The 21,555-nt window shown below is 30.1% G+C and overlaps 3 protein-coding genes across 4 annotated transcripts; 2 read left to right on the top strand and 1 right to left on the bottom strand.

The window, feature by feature from the left end:
* Positions 1–6,631: 6,631 nt before the first annotated feature.
* LOC112712544 (NAC domain-containing protein 30) lies at positions 6,632–11,528 on the top strand. Of its 2 annotated transcripts, none has more exons than XM_025765455.3 (4): positions 6,632–7,136; positions 8,049–8,220; positions 8,555–8,826; positions 10,553–11,528. In XM_025765455.3, exons 1-4 carry the CDS (start codon positions 7,116–7,118, stop codon positions 11,078–11,080), a joined length of 993 nt encoding a protein of 330 aa, XP_025621240.1. In that variant the 5' UTR covers positions 6,632–7,115; the 3' UTR covers positions 11,081–11,528. The 2 variants fall into 2 exon arrangements, with proteins under 2 accessions (XP_025621240.1, XP_072060074.1); XM_072203973.1 differs by having other exon boundaries at positions 6,725–7,136; positions 8,555–8,830; positions 10,557–11,528.
* A 1,240-nt stretch (positions 11,529–12,768) lies between these two features.
* LOC112712541 (uncharacterized membrane protein At4g09580) lies at positions 12,769–15,672 on the top strand. The gene is made up of 4 exons (XM_025765453.2): positions 12,769–13,365; positions 13,591–13,861; positions 13,941–14,111; positions 15,084–15,672. The coding sequence occupies exons 1-4, from the start codon at positions 13,103–13,105 to the stop codon at positions 15,213–15,215; spliced, it is 837 nt and encodes a 278-aa protein (XP_025621238.1). The 5' UTR covers positions 12,769–13,102; the 3' UTR covers positions 15,216–15,672.
* A 220-nt stretch (positions 15,673–15,892) lies between these two features.
* Positions 15,893–18,099, bottom strand: LOC112712543 (large ribosomal subunit protein bL21c). Its single transcript, XM_025765454.3, has 5 exons — positions 17,427–18,099; positions 16,965–17,045; positions 16,488–16,589; positions 16,340–16,414; positions 15,893–16,217 (listed from the first exon to the last, which is right to left on the bottom strand). The coding sequence occupies exons 1-5, from the start codon at positions 17,721–17,723 to the stop codon at positions 16,122–16,124; spliced, it is 651 nt and encodes a 216-aa protein (XP_025621239.1). The 5' UTR covers positions 17,724–18,099; the 3' UTR covers positions 15,893–16,121.
* Positions 18,100–21,555: the final 3,456 nt, after the last annotated feature.

Here is a 21,555-nt window from a genome sequence, read left to right as displayed (position 1 = left end):
TTTTTTTTATGAATTTTTTATACATGAATTTTTGCATAACTAGTTTTTTTTCTTTAATTTCATGCTTAATTTTTTTTGAGATAATAAGAATCAAACTTTTTATAAAGTATAAAAATTTTAATATTATTATTTTGGAGTTATCTAAAACTGGGTTATTTTTTGACTTGGATATGAGGTTTAGACATTTTCTAAGACAATGTTGGAAAGTAATACCAATAAGAATTTAAGTAGATTTTTAGGAGATTGATTTTGAATATACTTAGAGTGTTAATGTATTTATATTAGAATAGATAACGAATTTTTAGAGTAATTTCACTTTTGAGGGTGGCCGTTTCCTTCTATTAAAAAAGTTGTTGAGATCTTCCTTCTAAATAATAGGAGATATTTTAGGAGTCAATTATTTATTTAGATAAGTTGGACCGAACTCATGTCGCTGTGTCGGATAAGGATAAATCAGAACGATGTCTGTAAGTTGGGTTTTATTTATTTTGAATCTGGTTAAATTGTGGGCCAATGCATCAACAATTATATATTCTAAAACTATTTGTTTAAAAAATTAAATTAATAGATAAAAGCACATAACTAATTATATATATTATAATTTGTATAAGAAACCATGTAATTTAAGAAAAGAAATAAAATATAATATAGTTGTAGAATGAAGCTAGCTATATCCGTACTACTACTACAACTGTTGTGTTTGATTCCAATGCTTTAAAGCTTTAGTTTGTGTCTTTGGGGTTGTTTGTAAGCTAATAAAACCGAATTCACAAAACTTTAGGGTTCATACCACAAGCAATCTGTTCCTCACCACATATGATAGAAATGAAAATAAACAAATACATACATGAGATGGATTTGGAAGCAATGAATGCTTTCCATACATTTTATATTAACAACATACAGGTTCTGGATTCCTTAGTGCTTTCTGTTATGTGCTTATATAATATATGCTTTTAGAAAATTAATTTATTAGCTTCAAACAGAGACTAAAACCTAATAAGCTTAGCTTGCTTCATTCTACTATCTAAGAAGCTAAGACATTAATTAAATAAGGTTTATAAGTGATGAACATAAAGAAAATTTTCATTTTTATTCACAAAATATAACATTTTTTTGTTTAATTTGATCATATTATTTTTTATTTGTAGTGTATTGCTTGATATGCACCAAATAAACTTGGTTCATTATCGCATGTGAATAATAATAATAATAATAATAATAATAATAATAATAATAATAATAATAATAATAAATTTATGAATTTAATTTTAATTTACTCATAGACAAAAAATTTTATATACTCATTAAATTAATTTATATAGTTAGATAACATTATTTTTAGTAGTAAATTTATTAAAAATTAGTTATTTTCTTCCTTATGTGGCAATTCACAAAATGAGTTGTTTGTGTATTTTTTTTTTTAACACTAACAACGAATGAAAATTAAAGTATTACTAATACTTTTATTAAATTAAATCTCTATACTATTAAACTTTTTTATTGAATATACCAAAGTTGAATTTAGTATTGTAAGTCATTTCCATCTTGGTATACATGGTGCACTTCCTCCTCTTCCCTATACTGAAAGCTAGCTAGGAAATTAATAAAATAACAGTGAACGAAAGAATATGTTATTATTAGATATATAATTATTTATCTTAATATATCTTAATAATTGTCATGATATAACTTTTTTTATAAATTTCAATTGGTAAGAAGAGATACATAAATGATTATATATTTAGGATGTTTTTTAATGTAGTTTTTTTTTAAATTTGTATGAATTTTTTGTCTAGATTTTCTTTCTCTTTGTCTTATGCTAAAATTCTTTCTTTTAAAATCACTAAAAATCGAACTATTCTAAATTTTTAAGTCAAAAATTTTGATACTAATTTTTTAAAAAATTTAATTGATAAAAAATATATAAATAATTATATCTCTAATATTTATACAGCCACTCAAAATTTTTTTAAAAAATAATTTATTACGACATAGTTCATCACATTAATTATCATTTCCCAGGATATTTCTTGTAGTGGAACTAGTTAATTAGTTATAATAAGCATGCGTAAATTTTAACCTTTCTTTTCACACATTTGCTCCAGATTTCAATTTTCTCTTTCCTTAATTATTTGGTAAACCTATATTTAAAATTTTTAAATAACAACCGAGCCGCTGGTGTATCATAGTTCTAGCTAGGATAAAGTAAAATCACCAAATTAATTAATTTACATTAGCTTAGACACAATAATTTGGTCTATTAATATCATTATCTGGATCTAGGTCAAAATTAAAAAGTACTATAGATCTATGATAATTACGACGTAAAACATCGATCGTATCTAACTCGAATTGAAGATTGAACATTACTATATATTTCGTTGCCTCCTGTAATCAAAATGTTATATCTATTAATAGTAGGAAGAAGTAAGAACATACACATATATATACCATCGGCATTATATATATATAATAATATAAATTTAAAAATGACCTTTTATTATATATATATATATATATATATATATATATATATATATATATATATATATTGATTACTAAAAATATTTGATAACAAAAAAAAATTAACAAAAAACAGCTATAACTTATCTTATTATTTAGTATTTATTAATTGTTGCGACAATTAATGAATACTAAATAAAGTAGGTTCTGACTATTTGTTTTGCTAGCATTACCTTTAATTACCGAGACACACTTAATATTTTTATATTGATGTGAGTTTAATCTGGTCCCCTCGTCAAGAAAACAAACCCTAAATATTGTGCTTAATGTAACTAATGATTGGTATTTCATTGTGGTTAATTATGATAATAATTAACCTGTCACTGTATAGAATAATTTGTGACCCTCCATTCTCTTAAGAAAATGGTAAGCATGATCACCTTAATATAAAAATATATGAGTTAATTAATTAAAACAAGAAATTGTCAGGCTTTTTTCTGTATCCTTTTGTTCATAGAAATTAATTAAATTTGATGAAGACACTGTCTCCCTAATTAACACCTGGATAGGAACATAAACCCTAACTTGTCCACGCCTGAGTTTCAATTTTAAATGATACTTTTTTTTTCTTTAAAATGGATAGATGAAATGAAAGCCTTTTCTTTTTCAAATCAAAAGTTCAAGTGGATTTGGTATTAATTCACTAAAAGCAACACATGTGCATGTTCTGTGACATAATAAATCCTTAAAAAAAGTCACTATTATATTTTCAGAATAACAAATAAAAATTAAAATATATATTGTTATATATTATACATTATAATCTTTATCAATTGTACTAATTTTTGTTGGCAACAACTGATGAAATAAAGCTAAGCTTTATAGTGATGAAATTAAATAAAAATTTAAAATATTATACATTAAAATTAATTTTAAAATTAATTGTTAAATATTTGTATATAAATATATAGTTTAATTTATTTTAATATACATTTTATACTGATAATTAATTTTAGTGATCGGCCGATTCTAATTGACTGTTTTTTATATAAAAATTTTTGTTATGTTATTTTCGGTTATGAAAAAGTGGCGTGTTTTAATTTAGTATAGAAGTAATTATAAACTAAAGAGTTGGATTTGTATATTTAAAAAAAAATTAATATTAAAACATAAATCAAAGGGTAGATTTTGTGTTTTAAAAATTTTAAAAAATTAAAACACCAATTGAAGAGTAGGTTTTTAAAAATAAAAAAAAGTTAAATTTCACAAATCAAAAGATCAGATTTGTATTATGATCTTCATATAAAAAAAAAACGCAACAAATTTTACACATTAATAAAAAAACTACTATTAACCCAACCGAATATCAAATAAATTAAAAACTCATTCTAATTTTCATGGTTGATAAAAATATGTATATGTAAGCAAGTGTTGGAACAAAGTGACGTCAGTGTCAGCATTAAGGCATTACTTAATTTGTAGGCGATAAGTTGCTGGTTGCTGGTTAAATACTGCTCTATCTTCTGTTATGCCAAAAAGAGTGCCTATAATATTAATAATGCTGTATTTTTGCAATTAATAATAGCTTATATATGTAAACCGCACTCTCATGTATATAATAATAATAATACTGTGGTTGGAGTACATATATAATAGTAAGCTTTCTACACAAGCTTTCGGCTTTTGATCAATGATCACTACTCCCTCACACTATAATTAATTAAATAAATGGGAGTTTTTGTCCTAGATTTGCACCTTACTTAATTTTATTTAATTAAATTAATGGGTCCAAACTCTGAATAAGACAATAAACTCTTGAAAAGTACACATAGTTGGTAACCAAACTTATACATATATAAGCTTGATGTGCACATTAAAACTAGTTAACTTAATCCTTTTATCTATTAGCTATCTTTTTATTTTTTAAATAAAACCGTACCCTCATATATACAATACAATCCTAAAATGACCTTTTTGATTTGTTCATTATTTTTAACACAAAAAGAGTGCATTGTTCTCAAAGAAACCTATATTTATTTAGTATTACTTTGCAAGGGGATAATATACAAAAATGTATTCTTTCACAATAATTAAGACATACATTAGCTGGAACAACTCTAAAAAAAAACTGAATTGAAGGCCATATATATATGTAACTAGAAAGCTACTGCCAAATAATTATTGTTTCATATATATATATATGGTATATAATATATAAAAAGAGTGTGATTATTTACCGGACAGGAAGAAATCATAATCAAAGAGCAATTTCAGATGTGCAACAAAATTGAGAAATGATATTTCCCAATCTAACAAGTAGTGATGAATTAGTAATTAAAACTAATAGAAAATTAGTGATTCCGGTTTAAATATGTGAACATTTTAGATATATGATAATATATATATATATATATATATATATATATATATATATATATATATATATATATAAATTAATATTAAGTGAGTCTAACTCACCTTAAAAATTGTTTATAAAATTAGAATTTTAAAAAATAATTGTTAATTTTCTCATCTGTTTAAACAAGTATATTAAGGATTCAAATCTCGTTTTTGAGTAAATAACAATTTATTGATCAATAAAAAATTTTAAATAAAGTTTAAATTTATAATAAATTAATTATTAGTTTATTGAGTTAGAAGATAATATAAAAAAAAAAAGAAGAGAAGTGCTTTATTTTTGTAAATTCTTTAAATTAAAAACCTTATTCTTAAAAAATATGTAACTTATCTTACATCTTCTGAAATACGAGTATATGAGTAATTATTTGAAATATTAAACTTGATTGTAAAAATAATCGTAAGCAAAATAATTTAATCTAATTAAATTGAATCAAATGGATTCTAATATTATATTATAATTGATATTGGACACTATTTAATTTATACTAATCATTGTAACTAATTTTTGAAGTGAGATAGGCTACTCACTTAATAACATTCTAATAGTAGTATATTTGATATGCAATTATGATATGAAAATTACAGTGTATAACTAACATTGTAGATTAATGTATGTATAGGTTACATAGTGGTGCAAGCGCACTAGTTAAGCTGCTAATAAGAGATTAAGAATAAAAGAGTAATTAATTAATAATAAATGCAAGTGGATAAGCATTACGACAGAGGGTGGTGGAGGTGTTGTGGGTGTTGCATAAGAGAAGAGGGAATGCAAATGATTAACGCACCCCCCTTGATGTAGACACCTCTTCAACAAGCTCTTCTCTCTTCTGCCACGTGTCATCCAATCAATGGTGCCAATTGTGGAGGGACGGCGCACCAACACACACGATTTATCATCTGAAAACCTCAGTCTTTGTGTTTGTGTTTATGGGCAGTAGCAGCACCATGATGTGACATGCATACATGTTCTTCTTTTGATCTCAAATTTTCATTAGCCTTTACCCATTTATATATATGATGTAAATTAAAATATATATCGCTGCTTTTACTTCTTTATTTAGTATCACTACTGAAAAAAAAATAGTTTTAGCGGTCATTTATTTTATTTTTAATAATAATAAAAATGATCATTAATATATTTATTAATAATTAGACATTAATTTTTTTATGTTTTGTTATTAAAATATTTTAATAATCACAAAAAATATATAATAATTATTATTATAATATATAATAATAATAATAAATATATAATTACTAAAAAAATATAATATAAATAAGAAAAACAGTGACTATCATATTATTACTACTAAAAATTTGTCATTTTTATAATGTATATCTTTTAGCATAAAGATGAAATAGTATAGTATATAAATTAGAATTCTAATTTACACTTTAATAGTTAAAATTATCAACATTTAAATTTAAAATTATTTGAAATAAGTTATTTGTTAAATAAACTTTTATATGTCATAAAATTATGTTTTTTAAAAAAAATTAAACAAATAAAAAGATATATATAAATAATTATATTTATAATACATTTTTTAAATGAGAGATTTTTTTATTTATTTTATGCTGATTTTTTTTAAAGAATAACAAGAATCGAATTTTAAATCTTTATTTCGGTCATAAAAATTTTGTTATCATGAAACTATTTTTTTAAAGTACTTAAACTAATAATAGGAGGAAGTATATTAATGATTATATTTTTAATACTACGATAAAAAATAATAAAATAATATTTTATGAAGTGAATAATATAATATATGAAATAGAATGAGTTGAGATAGATATAAAATTGAATTAAGAGAAGATAGATATATTGGGTTGATAAGAAGAGAAAGAATATGAGTAGTGTTGGGGTGGAAAAGGGTTAATAACGGTGGAAGAAGGAAGAGAAGGGGGGGGGGGGGTGGCGTGAAAACTTGTTGTCACGCCGTCCAAACAAGACTAACTTTTTGGCCCCCTCTTCCCTTAGCTTGCTTGCATCTGCCACCCTAACCACGCGCAATCAATACCCTTCCTTCTATAAATATAAATATAAATATAATATTCTCTTCTATCTGCTTCTTTTCTCTACATATATACCATTCAACAAACATTCCTTCCTACGCATAAATACACCCTCTTCTCTCTTTAAATAAACATTCACATCCCCTCTCTCCCTCTATCTATTCTCCCATCCTCACTCTCTCTCTCTACCTTCAATTAACAAGATCCAAGATATGACACTAACACAAATTCCTGTGAGTACATACTATTATTTCATGCATCTCCTTTCTAATAAACACCATCATTATTATTATTATTTTTTCATCACATTTTATACAAATCCCATAACTCCACATTCTCATGTGTTGCCTAGCTAGCTTAGTTAGTACCTTCTCATACATTATTCTTTTTAGATTTTTTCTTTATATTATATATATAGAAATAAAGGGTCCCAATCCAATGTCTAATATGTTTTGGATTTTGGCAAAAGTGTAATCAGATCAAGTTTATTTCAAAATTTCTTGTCATCATTCAAAGAAAGAATTATTTCCCCAAATTTTTAATTTTTTTTCTCAAAAGTTATTTAGTGTTAGGGTTAGATGTAGAATTGTGTCTAGCTAGCTAGGTTTGTAAAGAATGTTATATATTATATCAAAATTGTGAGATGAATGGTGATGATGATGATAATGGTGGTGGTAAGAAGGTCTTTCTCCACCAGCAGAATGAATTAGGAGTAGTAGTGTATGTATGTGTTGAGAGTGCACTACACTCAAAGAAATGAAAGTCAAGCTTTTCGGCCACAACTTATTGCATATATTTGTGTCTCTTTTTCAATCAATATCATGCTATTGCTACTTATATATATAGGACTAATCATAATATATATATCTCATATTTTTGTTTCCATTTTAATGGTGGGGTTCCACACATGGTCTGCCAATTTTTCTCATCGCACATGCTTCACTAATATTATTCTTTGGGTCCAATACCAATGTTACATCATCATCATTACTTATGTATATATGTCAGCCCTAGATACCTACATTATTTATATATCTCTCAAATCCAATAATTTTGGATAATATTTTTCGATCTCTATTCATTAATTAACAAAAGTAAAATAGAGATATTAGTGAAATGAGTTATTATTGGTTGTTTTTGATCAGGAGAGAGCAACAATGGATATGGAATCATGTGTGCCTCCAGGATTTAGATTTCACCCAACAGAAGAAGAACTTGTGGGGTATTACCTCAAGAGGAAAATTAACTCCCTCAAAATTGATCTAGATGTTATAGTTGAGATCGATCTCTACAAAATGGAACCATGGGACATACAAGGTACATATCACAATATAGAGATACAATGTAATTAAAATTAAAGTACTTATATTATTATAACTTCCTCAACTAATTTATTTTTTATTGGTTTTAAATTTTTAACCGAATTTATACACTCTTATATAATTTTTATTATTAAATGTGGCGTAAGATTCACATATAATAATGAGATTTACAGTATTTATTATTTAATAAAAAATTAGTCACTAAATTAATCATTATATATTTGTGTAAAATATATGTATATTTTATATTTTTAACATATATAAGTGTAAGTGTGGTACATAAGTTGAAATTCCCACATAATAAGTAGATGAATTTGAACAATGTGCAGATAGATGCAAGCTAGGATATGAGGAACAAAATGAGTGGTACTTTTTCAGCCACAAAGACAAGAAGTATCCAACAGGAACAAGAACAAACAGAGCCACTGCTGCTGGATTCTGGAAAGCAACTGGGAGAGACAAGGCTGTTATGTCCAAGAACAGGATCATTGGTATGAGGAAGACTTTGGTCTTCTACAAAGGACGTGCCCCTAATGGCCGCAAAACTGATTGGATTATGCACGAATATCGCCATCAAACCTCTGAACATGGCCCTCCTCAGGCAAGTTCTTTCTCTACATTGTTTTAATTTTTAATTTGATAGAAATTTAGGTGTACTCGTCTTTATATAAAGTTGATAATTAAAAACGGTTAAATAAATGTAAAAATTCAGGTGAAGTCGATTTTACGTGAAGTTGATATTTGAGAGTCGACTCTCAGATACCAACTTCACGTAAAGTCGATTTCACCTGAATTTTCACCTTAAATAAATTAATTATTAATAAAAAATAACAATTAATAATGCTACAGGACCACACAATTTATTATTTTCGACTAACAATTAACCAATAAACTTACTGATATAAAAAAATACATTCAAATACATCAACAGAATATAAAGTATTATTTAGTATAAATAATAATTACTTATTTTCGAATTTTTTTCTTAAAATAATTTAGTATCTAGCTACATCTTAATGGCTAATTAATGCTAGTAATTAAATAAATAACAAAAGTATATCATTTAAAAAAATATTAAATAATGATCAAAATTTATTATTTATTATTATTTTTAATTATATTAATTCAATTCTTTTAATATAATAATTCAATAATATAATTTGATATATATTTTTAGACATTAATCATTAATTGATGATCAAAATAATAAATTCTAATAATTCTTTAACATTATTTGTAATTTAATTAACATGAAAAAGCTCTTATGCTTTTCAAAAGTCATAAGTGAAAAGAGAAGGCAAACATAAATTTTTATAGTAAATAGGATGTCAAAAACTATTCTTGTTATTCCACTTTTCTTCCTCTTTCACACTCCATCTTTATTTTCAAACATATATACAGTAGTCATCACTCTTTTTTCCAATTACACAATAATGCTTTCAACTTATCTTTTTCCCTTTCTCATACACTACTTAAACTTTTTATTCTTTTCAGAAATAATAATGTGGACCTGGCTATAGTAATTGTTAAATCATATCTTCTTTATTTATTTATTAATTGTTTTGCTAAGTTCTATAAAAGAGCTTCTAGATTTCATCAATTTTTAACCAATATAACATTAAAGGCGTTCTTTATATTAGGGTGCAATTGAAAATCATTGAGTAATGTTCTTGCATGCATTGCGTTTATATTGAGCATTAATTAATTAGCTAAACACAAGAGTTTTCGTAAAATGTTTTGAACATTTTAAATTAAATTAAAGATGATATCCCTAAGAAATTTCATAACAAACATTGTTTTTTGAAGCATGAGGCAGCCATATTTTGGTGTTATGATTGAGAATCGTTAATACGTAGTAATGTCAACCATGTAATGAAAACATATCGCACTTACTCATAAAAGTTACTTTGCTTTTCATAAAGCCCAAGAGCCAAATGCAAATCATAACACGCTTCTCCTACTTTCTCTATCTTATCTTACACAATTTCATACATAATATCCTTCTAAGCTTATAATTAATATATCTAATTTATTATCTCTACTTACTTTTATTTTATTTTGCTATCAGTTAACATTTCACATCATCAATTGTTGACGAAAATTATGAATGGAGTAGCTGAAGGACAGATATGATTAATTCGTAATTTTTGAAGGACCAATTTGATTGAAAAAATCTTTCAAGAACGAATTTAAAGAATGTCTTATCTTTCAGAAACTAATTTGACTATTAACCCAAAATTAAACTCTGCATCATAAAATTATTTATTTAAAAATTTACATTAATTTCTTGATAATCAAGCGTTGACTAATATAATTGAATATTACAGGAAGAAGGATGGGTTGTGTGTAGAGCATTTCGAAAACCAAGTCCAAGTCATCAAAGGCAATTAGGGTTTGATCCATGGTGTAGTAATCATCATCATCAAGCACATTATTTCAGAGATCAAAGTAGCTATGGTGGAAGGCCCTTATCAATCACAGATCTTCTAACTTCAGAAACTCATCTTCTGAATCACCCTACTGAAGGTACAAATTTTAGTCATTCCTTCGGTTCAGATCATCATCATCATCATCAAGAACAAGAGTTTGTAATATCAAATAATCATCAACAACTCATTGAGCTTCCACAGCTAGATAGCCCAACAACAACAAGTTTTGCAGTCAAAGAATCATCATCCATTAATAATAACAATGAAGAGTATTGCAGTGATGACAGGAACAACAACAACAACAACATTGATTGGAAAAGCTTGGATAACCTGTTTGCTGATACTTCTAATTACTTCTCATCAAATCCAAACATGTCCCAATTCATGACCATCAATCATCATCTAGGTTGTTTCCCTGGTTCATAATTAATCATTAATTAACTTGTATGTGTGTCTATATATATATATATCCAAAAAATAATTGAAGTCTTTAACTAGAGAATGATGCATATGGTGGATATATATATTATATAATATTCATTATTACTATATCATATAAATAGGTTATTTCCATATTCATCTTGTGACGCACGTGCTAATTTAGAAGTTGGAGATTGATGAAATGGAAGGTTAAAGATGGGTTAGGAGATAGTAGTGTATGTTATTATTATTTTTTTTCTATGGTGATGGTGATAATGGAGATTCCTATGAAGAGTGAAGAATCTCCTCTACTTTAATTTGTTTAGAGGTTCAAAAGAGATGCTCGTGCATGAATTCTCTCTTTTTAACTTTGTTTTTTATTTTTTGGATGCTAAGTTTAACTTCTGTTACTATTCTTCATCACTATATATTTAAAAATGTACATCTCATCCTCTTTCTTATTGTGCCCTTTGATATCTTTATTGCTTTTTAATGCTAATGGTGGGTATATACTTTTTCTAACAATATAATATATATATTTAAATTTTAATGACTGACATCATAAAATAGGTTACATAGTCTCCTAATCATATAAAAATGATGATCATTTACGAAATTAATATAAAAAATAATTATTTTTGTTGATGTAATATTATTTAATTAGATGCACGTATAAAATTATTATATATAAGGTAAAACTAAAATTTAGGTACAATTAACTTCATATAAAATTGATAATTTAGAATTATTAGATGAAGTTATATAAGTTTGACCAAATTATCATTTAACGACTCTCAACTACTATTAACTTTACATAATATTAACTCCACCTGAATTTTTATCGTTATTTTTTGTATTGTATTTTTCCCTACTTAGTTACCATTGAGTCAGCTTCTTCTGAAATTAAAGCTTGAGATTATTGAGGACCACCTACATGCACTTTGGACCACCCGGGTAACGCATTTTGAGAGTGAGAAACTATATATCATTGATTCAATGGTATTGACTTCTTCATAGTCAACACAACCAAATGATCAATCTGTAATAATTCATGTTTTTTTTTGTTTTGGTCAAGTGGATTAGACAGCTCTCAAACTTAGACATTACATCTATGTTTTACACACACAATACACTCATACACACTACCATGGATATCATAGGTTCTTAAACCAACAATCAGCTACAACTGGGATTAGAATTCGGATGCAGCTTTGTATGAGGCAAATAGATAAACCATCTGTGCTGGGCCTCTGCTAATTCATGCTTAAAACTAAAATAGAGCTGCCTATCAAATGAAGATTTAATAATTTTGGAGATATTCAAACCATAAAGAGCCCATATACACAATTAGGCAATTGGCTTCTTAACTTGGTCTAAAACCCAACAATTCTAAATTCTTGGTATTAAAACATTTTTCCTTGCTTAGGCTTTGGCCCATTTTTCTGTTCTCAACTCCTGAGTAAAACAAAAACAAAAACATTTTTTATTACTTTTAAAGTCATGATCTTTCAAGACCAAAAAAAAAAGGGCCATGATCTTTCAAAAATTAGACCCCAAATAGAACTTCCAAAATTTATTCGTCACTATTTATCAACTGATTTTAACAATATAATCCAAAAATAATAACTGTGAGAAAAACCAGTCCCGTTAATTCCGCTAGATATTATCTAGGAAAAAAATGATGTTATGAAAATGAAGTGGCTCCAAAATGGAGTGAGTACATATAAATACATAAAGAAATAAATGTTTTGGTGTAATAATAAGAAAACGAAAAAAAGAAATTAAAATTCTAAAACATAGTTTTCTTCTTTTCGGTGACGCTGAGCTTCCTCCTTCCTTCTTCCTTCTTCCTCACATCACAACACACCACCACACGCTTTCGCATTCGAATTCGAATTAAATTGAAATTGCAGCTCAAAGATCCTATCTTTAGGGTTCCCAATTTCATTTTCAAGTAATCGCCCAAATTCCATTCCATAAACCCCCGAATGCCACTGCCGTGATCGGATCCACCTTCTGCCGACGACGATGCCGGCGCCGCGGAGCGTCACGGCGGTCGATACCGGTAGGTTGCTCCTCAGGGACCTCGAGAACAATGGCGAGGACGACTCCCCCGCCGCCAAGAAGCCCAAATCGGAGAAGTTCCCTCTCAACACCTGCGAATTCGCCGCCGCCGTCGCCGTATTCTTCCTCTTTGCCACCGGCCTTTTCTGCATCTACCTCACCATGCCCGCCTCCGAGTTCGGCCGCATCAAGCTCCCACGCACCCTCTCCGATCTTCGCCTCCTCAAGTAAATAAAGATCCCTCTTTTCATTGATTTATTTGAATCAAATTAGCATTAGATGAACATTAGTGATTTAGACCCCGCGGGGGGGGGGGGGGGGGGGGAAGCCTCTTTTTTTGTGGAAAAAAAAAAAAGAAAATTTTGGAATTTGTTGTGTTGTTTTGACTTTTGAGTGTAAGGGTGTGTTTGAATCTTTTTGTGTAGTTTATTGTGTTGTTTCTTTGTGTACAGAGAGAATCTTTCAGCATATGCGAGTAACCACCCTGCCCCGTTCATTCTTGGTTACTGCTCAACCTACATCTTCATGCAGACCTTCATGATTCCCGGGACCATCTTCATGTCTCTTTTGGCTGGGGCGCTCTTCGGCGTTGTTCGGGGAATCCTTCTTGTTGTTTTCAATGCCACTGCCGGTGCTTCCTCTTGCTTCTTCTTGTCTAAATTAATCGGACGCCCTTTGGTTTCTTGGTTGTGGCCTGAGAAGTTAAGGTTTTTCCAAGCTGAGGTTTGTGTTTCTTTTGTGTTCATGTGGAACTTTGTGGTGTTAACTTTGTTGTAACTTGGTTTTCTTTTGCTTTAATCAGATAGCAAAGCGTAGGGATAGGTTGCTGAATTACATGCTTTTTCTGAGGATAACACCAACTTTGCCAAATCTTTTCATCAATTTGGCATCTCCCATTGTTGATGTACCATTTCATATATTCTTTTTGGCAACATTGATCGGTCTTATTCCGGCGTCGTATATTACTGTCAGAGTAAGTTTTTGTGCCCATCTTGCTGCAATTTTAAGATATGTTCTTCCCTTTCCTGTTTCTGCTCAGCTTGATATTGTGGTAATCCTAGTTTGTTTATATATTTATGCCTTAATTATTGAGTGATTTTAGCTCATTCTGGTTAGTTGTCTTCTAGTTGTCTGCTGGCTTCTAAACTTTAAGCTTCTTGAACTCAACCTCCGATGTATATGATCAATGTGTCCTCTTACTCAAAGTGGGCAACCAGGAATATATGGGCAAAGGGTCTTTGTGGAAGTTTCTTGCAACATTTGTTGGATAATCGCATCAACTTAAGGGGACCAATCTTGATCCTCAAATGAATTAAGTTGCTCATGCTATTCCATAAGCTCTGCTAATGACAATTTAACAGCTTTCTTTTTTATAGCTTAGGAACTTTGGAAGTTTATCTGTTCAAAATAGTTAAATTGGAATGTTTTGTCATGATCATGAAGAGTAGTTCCTACTCCCAAGTTTGTTTAGGTTTCTTCATTACATTTTGCTGTACACTACTATTAGAGAACTATGTCCAAACCTTTTTTTTCCTCATGATCAGAGTGTGTTTCGGGTCATCTACCTGGATTGGATAATTGAAGTAATAAGAATGGTTCCATTTGGATACCGAGTATTGGCTTGTTTTCAATTTCATACTCAAAAAACTAATCTATATCTACCAGAAAAAAAATTAAAAATAAAAGAAAAAAAAACAGTTTCTCACTCATTTGGTTTCTTTGATCATGAGTTAGACTGATAGTCATTTTATATTAGTATGCTGTTTTCATTTTTCTGCTATATGTCATTCTGATTTTAATTACATTATATTTTTCACTTCGTTTGATTCCAAACTCCCAGATTAGAGGCCAAGTTAAATTCTGTCCTGGTTTGTCTATACCAATGTGGTAGCTGTTCTGCATTTATGTAATTGTACTACTAATGTTTCCATTGTTATTTAAATAGGCTGGTCTTGCTCTTGGGGATCTAAAGTCATTGAAGGATCTATATGATTTCAAGACATTCTCAGTTCTATTCCTCATTGGTTTTGTTGCCATATGTCCTACACTTTTGAAGAGGAAGCGAGTGTATGAATGAAAGCTATGCTGGCTCACCACACATATCATCAATGGCAAGTTACTTAATCATTGAATTAGATTTTGACTATTGATCAAAGTGGATTATGATTAACCAATATATCGTTGAGAAAGGATGTATTATTATTAATTAAAAACAGGATATGCCCCATTTTATTTTATATGGTGGAGCCACTTTGTTCTTTATTATTTTTGTTTTTCCTTTCATTATTATTTTCCATTTTGATGGCTAGAAGAGGGTAAATGTAGAATTAGTTCAGTGGGGATCAGATCATCCAGCAAGGGCCAAGGGTTCTAATGAAGCATTTAAGTTACTCATAATGTAGCCATTTTGGCATCAGGGGAAGGATTTGATAAATGTTCTTGTGAAGCTGTCAGCATATGTGCCTTACACCATATAGGAACTGACTCTGTATCATTGTTTATCAATATATGTTATAATAGAGAAATTCATTTAATTCTCTCTGTTCAATTTTGATCCTCTCCAACTCGATGCTTCCACAAACAGTTGTGGAGAAATTAGTAGGCATGATTGTCACATTGTATGTATCATGTCATGTATTGGAAGTACAGTATCAAATTTGCAAATTGTATCTCTATTGGTTTAATCAGAGACAAAACTGCAAATTTGATTTGTTTCCATCATGTGTTGTAAGGATGGGTAACAAAAGCTGAAAGTGCAATAATTCCATGCTGAATCTTTTCTAGTTAAAACTGGAATGTGACAATTGGAAACATGAAAAATGGCAATGTGTTTAGGAACTAGAGTTTACAATATGGCATACATTAGCCAGATATGAATTTAAACAGCTCCTCTAAGTACAAGCAAAATCAACTATAACAAAATGATAGCTTTATGAGTAAAAGATTCAAGAAGATACAAATATTGGCACAGTACAAGAGATGCTCATGACTCCTTATCCTCGTCCTTGATATCGTCCATAGTAACTTTTGGGTAGTTCTCATAGCCCATAATGCTATTTATCCTTATGCGTGTATTTGGCTGTAATAACAGGTTGAAAACCAAATCAAACATCGCACTTTATAGTTTATAAACAACAAGCATTTGATAAATATTGTTTGCAGAAGCAGATGCTCAAGTGCTGAACAACTTTGTTTTGTTACCTGTCTGTGTCCAATGGTTCTGCGGTACTTCTTCTTCTTTTTATATTTGAAGACAATTACTTTGTCATCTAAACCCTGCATTACGAATAACATGGTTAAGGCGGAAGAGTCTTTTCTTAGAAAAGATGTAGCAAGATGTGGCATATACCTGCTCTTCCACTGTTGCATATACCACAGCATTTGTCACAACTGGTCTTCCAATGTAGCAAGATGTATCAGTGCCAACCAGCAAAACCCTATGTAAAGCAATCTGCATATGCCTCCAAGAGCTAAAATTAAACAACTGAAAGCTAAAGAAGTTTCTTAAGTTATGGATAGATATGCACAGATTATTATCACTTTAGCAGCATCAGCACTAATCCCTCAAACATAATCTCATTTTTCCACAGGTCTAAAGTCTGATTCATTAAAAGAGAGTTACAGATCCTAACCCATAGTTCGGAGACCATGAATTGGTCTCAAGTCTATATTGTTGATAAACAACAAACATCTATTGATCAATTATTCCAAACAAAATCACTCTATACAAAATAACAGTGGACCATACTTCTAAATACATAGCAAGAGTAGAGCAATTCGATAAACCTGACTCTCAGAATAAACTATATTAAAGGTATGTATGTACCTTGTCATTAACCTTAGCACCTTTCAGCCTCTGAACAGTTATCCAACGACCAGGGTGAACAATATATTGGCGCCCACCAACCTAAACAACTCGCCATAAATTGAAACAAGTTCAGCTCAAAAACCACAAGATACTTGCATGAACCACAAAAGAAAACAACCATATAATCGATAGTAAAACCTAAAAATTCATCTCAACTATTCATTCTACACGAAGATTTATATTTTTAGTTGCACAAAAAAATAAATAAATAAATAAATAAAACAAACCAACAATAACTGAAACAATTTGGGTACCCACAATTCTGAAAACTCAAGTGCAAATACCAATTAATACCGTCAAGGGTCACATTTTAAAAACGAACTGAATTCACTAATTCACTTTAAGCAATTGGGCACTCCGGAAAATACTCAAAATAAAAAATTTAATAATAAAGGTAGCATTTTGATGAAGTGAACAAACCATGACGACAGCGAAGAGACCAGGCTCCCAAGACGGAGGCTGAAGCGGTGGGGACTGAACAAGCTGCGTTGCTGGTTGAGGGTCGGAGAGAGCTTGGGCAGTGTCAGAGGATTTGGGAGGGAGGAGGGGTAAGCGAGGAGAGAGAGTGGGTTGGAAGGAGAGAGAAAGAGAGTGAGTACGAGAGAATGGGAAGAAAGTGGATTGAGAGAATGGGGTTTTGGGGCTATGGTTGGAAATTGCGCAATGGGTTGTGAAGGAAGTACAGATTGTAGAAAGAGATGCAGCTGCAGAAGCCATTGTTGAGAGAGAGAGAGAGAGGGAGAGAAAGAGAGGCTTCTGGCCTATCCTCTCTATATTCCTATCCGTTTTCTATTTACCAGAACTACTATCTATGTTTTTCAATTAAAAAAAAAATATATTTTTTATTATTTTTTTCTTTTTTAAGACGGATGTGAGACTGAGTTATGAGATGGGAAGAACACTTTTTTGTTTTTTATATTGGAGTAGAAATGATTTTTTTTTTAAATGTAAATCGATGGAATGTTATTTTTAAACGTAGAACTGTTTAATTAAAGAAGTAAAAATTAAATTTTTGTAAAAAATATAGAAATCAGACTAAGAAATTTTTATTAAAAAATTATAAAATTTAAGATAAAATATATTTTTTATATTTTAAAAAATATAAAAAATTATAATATTAAAATATATCATTACTTTTAGTTTCATTAAAAAAAGCCGTGAAAAGGTGGCAATAATGTTTAAAATTTGATCAAAGTTGACTTTAAATTTGATTGGATTATGGAAATTGGGTGAGTATTTCAAATGAAAATGTTATGCAAAAATAATTATTAAATCATTAGGTAAATTAATATATTTGATACCTATTTCATATAATACACAAATTCAATTGAAATGAATAAAATTTAATGTAATATTATATGATTAATAAATATTATTATTTTAAATTACTAATTAGTCAATAATAATTTATATTTATATTTATAAAATTTTGTATATAAAAAATATATAATTTATATTTATATTTATTAAAATTTATACACATAAATTAATATAACTTATATTCACATTTACTAAAATTTACATGTATAAACAAATAAAAATTATGTTAAAAATAAGAGTATTTACCCAAATTGGTCCCTAAGGAATTTTGAAGTGGATGTTTTAGTTCTCAACTAAAATTAATCACTCCGATGGTCTTTAATGTTTTTTGGCGTCAGACCAATTGATCCTTCCGTTAAATTGGTCTGTTAAAGTCTAACGGCGAAATCTAACGTGTCACATTGAGTTGGTGACACAGATGATAAGAGACACGTGAGAAAGTAGACAACGTGGTCCCTGGGGTGGATTGTACAAAAACGACAATGAAAAATTACAGATAGCCATGAAACGACGTGTGAAATCAAAATATTCTTCTTCCTCTTGCCAAAACCCTAATTAACGAAGGCTATAGTGTTAACAATGGCTGCCGGAGATAGTTGTGGAAGTTCATATCGACGGCGAGTTAAAGGTAGTGGTGACGGCAGTGTTAGCAGTGCTTCTGTCCACGGCGGTAGGTTCAGAGTCGTCAAAGGAGAAACTCCAAGATGTCATTGTGGAGCCTATGCCATAGTTGTAGAGTCTGGAACGGAGAAAAATCCGAAAAGACCTTTCTTTGGTTGTTCTTTTTACAGGGTAATGTATTGATGATTTTAAATTTTTTTTGTATGTAAAACATGATTTCTGATAATGTTGTACTCTAAACTCTTCTATTTTTATGGGCAGGAGAAAACTCCCCACTGTAATTTCTTTGTGTGGTTTGATAGGGTATTTCAATGTGATGGTCATGATGAAGAGGATGATGATGCTCTGGTGGAGAAGGTGAAAAAGTTGAAAGAATTGCTTGATGCATTTGAGAAGAAGAATAAGAATGCCGTTGAGAATAGACGATGGTTCGAGTGCTGCAGTCCTGTGTTCTTTTTCATACTAGGATTTATGTTCTGTCTTCTTGTAGGTAGGATTTAGTTAGTTTAAGGAAGATTTTATCTTATGTTATATAGTGTAACAAGTAATTACAATGTTAACTTTTGTTTATGCAACTCTAATCTGTAAGTGATAGGACAAGCAATGAACGATGAGTAGATGAATGATGAGTATTTTCTGAATAAAGAAAAGTTGCATTAGAAATGGAATAAAATCAGACATACTTAAATCCAAGTACCATACTTGCATTCCATATAACCAAAGTTTAACACAAAAAGGTAGCTAGTCTTTATGTTTTTGCTATGAATACTAAGGTCTTTCACAAAAAAAAGGTGCAGTGACATACACTATCAACATAATAACCAAACATAGACAGACCATGTTGTCTCAATAAGATGTACTAACAACATAACAAAATATGACAAAGTTGTATTAAACTCATAAAACTACGTTGACACAGTAGGATCAAATCTATTTTGGAAGCCTTAGTCCAGGTGTTGGCATGAACTTGAAGATTTTTGAAGCTGTGCCAGAACTTGTAGCAGCAAGTGTTTCAGGTGATGCTGACTGGGTAGGCCTCTGTGGTGCTGCAGAGATGATTAGTCTTGGAGAAGGTGCTGGAGCAGATGGTGGGGTAGGTGCTGGAGTAGAATGTGACCTCCTAATTGGTTGTTTAGGTCTTGGAGGCCTAAATGTTGATGGAGGTGCAACATGGCTTGAACTATTGGTTATCTGCTCCTAATAGAACACAAAATAAACAAATTATTAGACATTTTGATCCCCAACTAAATAATCTATCTGACATATAGATCACCAAATAGATAATTTATTAGGCAAATAGATCCTTAAGTATTAAGTCAATCAGTCACTATCACATTAAAGATCACAAGAATGCAGGCAGCATGACAACAATATGATCACAACAAATTCAAATGAGATTATACATGTGGCAGTGGTTGGGGTGCTGTTTGGGAGACTTGGACTTCATCTTGTGATGGTGGAGCAAATGAAGTATTTTTCGTTGCTGTTGGCTGTCCATTTTTCTTAACCTTTGGGGATGGTTTAGGCCTTGGTGGTCCCTTGCATGTCTTTGCATTGTGACCAGTCTGACCACATTTTTGGCAAGTGACCATAAATGTCCTTCTTCCCTTTATTACATCTGGTGAATCCTCAATAGGATCAGGTTTTTTCTTTTTCTTCGTTGGGCGTCCAGGAGGTCTCTTAATGGTGGGTGGCTCTAGAGCCAAGAGACCAGTCTTTTTCCAATACTCCTCTGAGTTGACTGGTCTGATTACATGTTCATACGTGGCTCGAGTACAACTCATCAGTTTCTTTGTCTTCCCTCTTTGCATCACACATCTCTCTAATTTTTTTATCTCCATAAATAGGGTGTAAGCCTGCTTCCATGCTAGGAGCTCTTGGATCATACCAACACATCTTCTTGAATTCATGGTAGCCGAGTTCTTCAAACAACTTCTTCAAGTCAAAGTAATTCACTAAGTCCAGATCCATCGGAGGAAATCTTTTTACATTGCCATTAAGATACAGAAGTTCACCCTTGTTATCTTTGACAAAGCTCCCTCCATGTTGAAAACACAGGGGTAACCCACTCAGTCATCTGTAATTTACAAATATGGAATAGCACTATCAATATTAGAATATTAAACGTTACCCTTAATCAGACAAAATTTAGATAAAATTTCATCAACACTAAATGTTACTCTAACTTCTCTTATTTGGATAAATTTCATAATCAGCTTAATACATCAATACGATGTGTTCATCACTTTATATTGTGTCTTTTTCATGTTAACCTCGTATACGTATGCACCACAACACTTATCAGTAACTCATGTGAAACAGTATCAAAGAATCAAAAACAACTTTTATTTCCAGCAACTAATGGTATTCTAACAGAAACAACTACTGCATGATCACACCGTTAAACAATGTCAACAATGATCAACTATACCATCAACAACTTAATCGATAAACTCATCACTATACTAACCTCGACCAGTGGCCGTGGCGAGCGAAACACTCACAGGGAAATTCTTCTGCAATAATGTTGACTCGTTCAAACCCTAGCGTCGACGACAGCAACGGAGGTGGTCAGAGGACTACAGGTTGACGTGGTGGTGGCTTCCTT

This window comes from Arachis hypogaea, chromosome 9 (genome assembly GCF_003086295.3).
Source record: "Arachis hypogaea cultivar Tifrunner chromosome 9, arahy.Tifrunner.gnm2.J5K5, whole genome shotgun sequence".
Classification (NCBI taxonomy): domain Eukaryota; kingdom Viridiplantae; phylum Streptophyta; class Magnoliopsida; order Fabales; family Fabaceae; genus Arachis; species Arachis hypogaea.
Note: the sequence above shows the minus strand (reverse complement) of the source record. Positions and strands in the feature narration are given on the sequence as shown.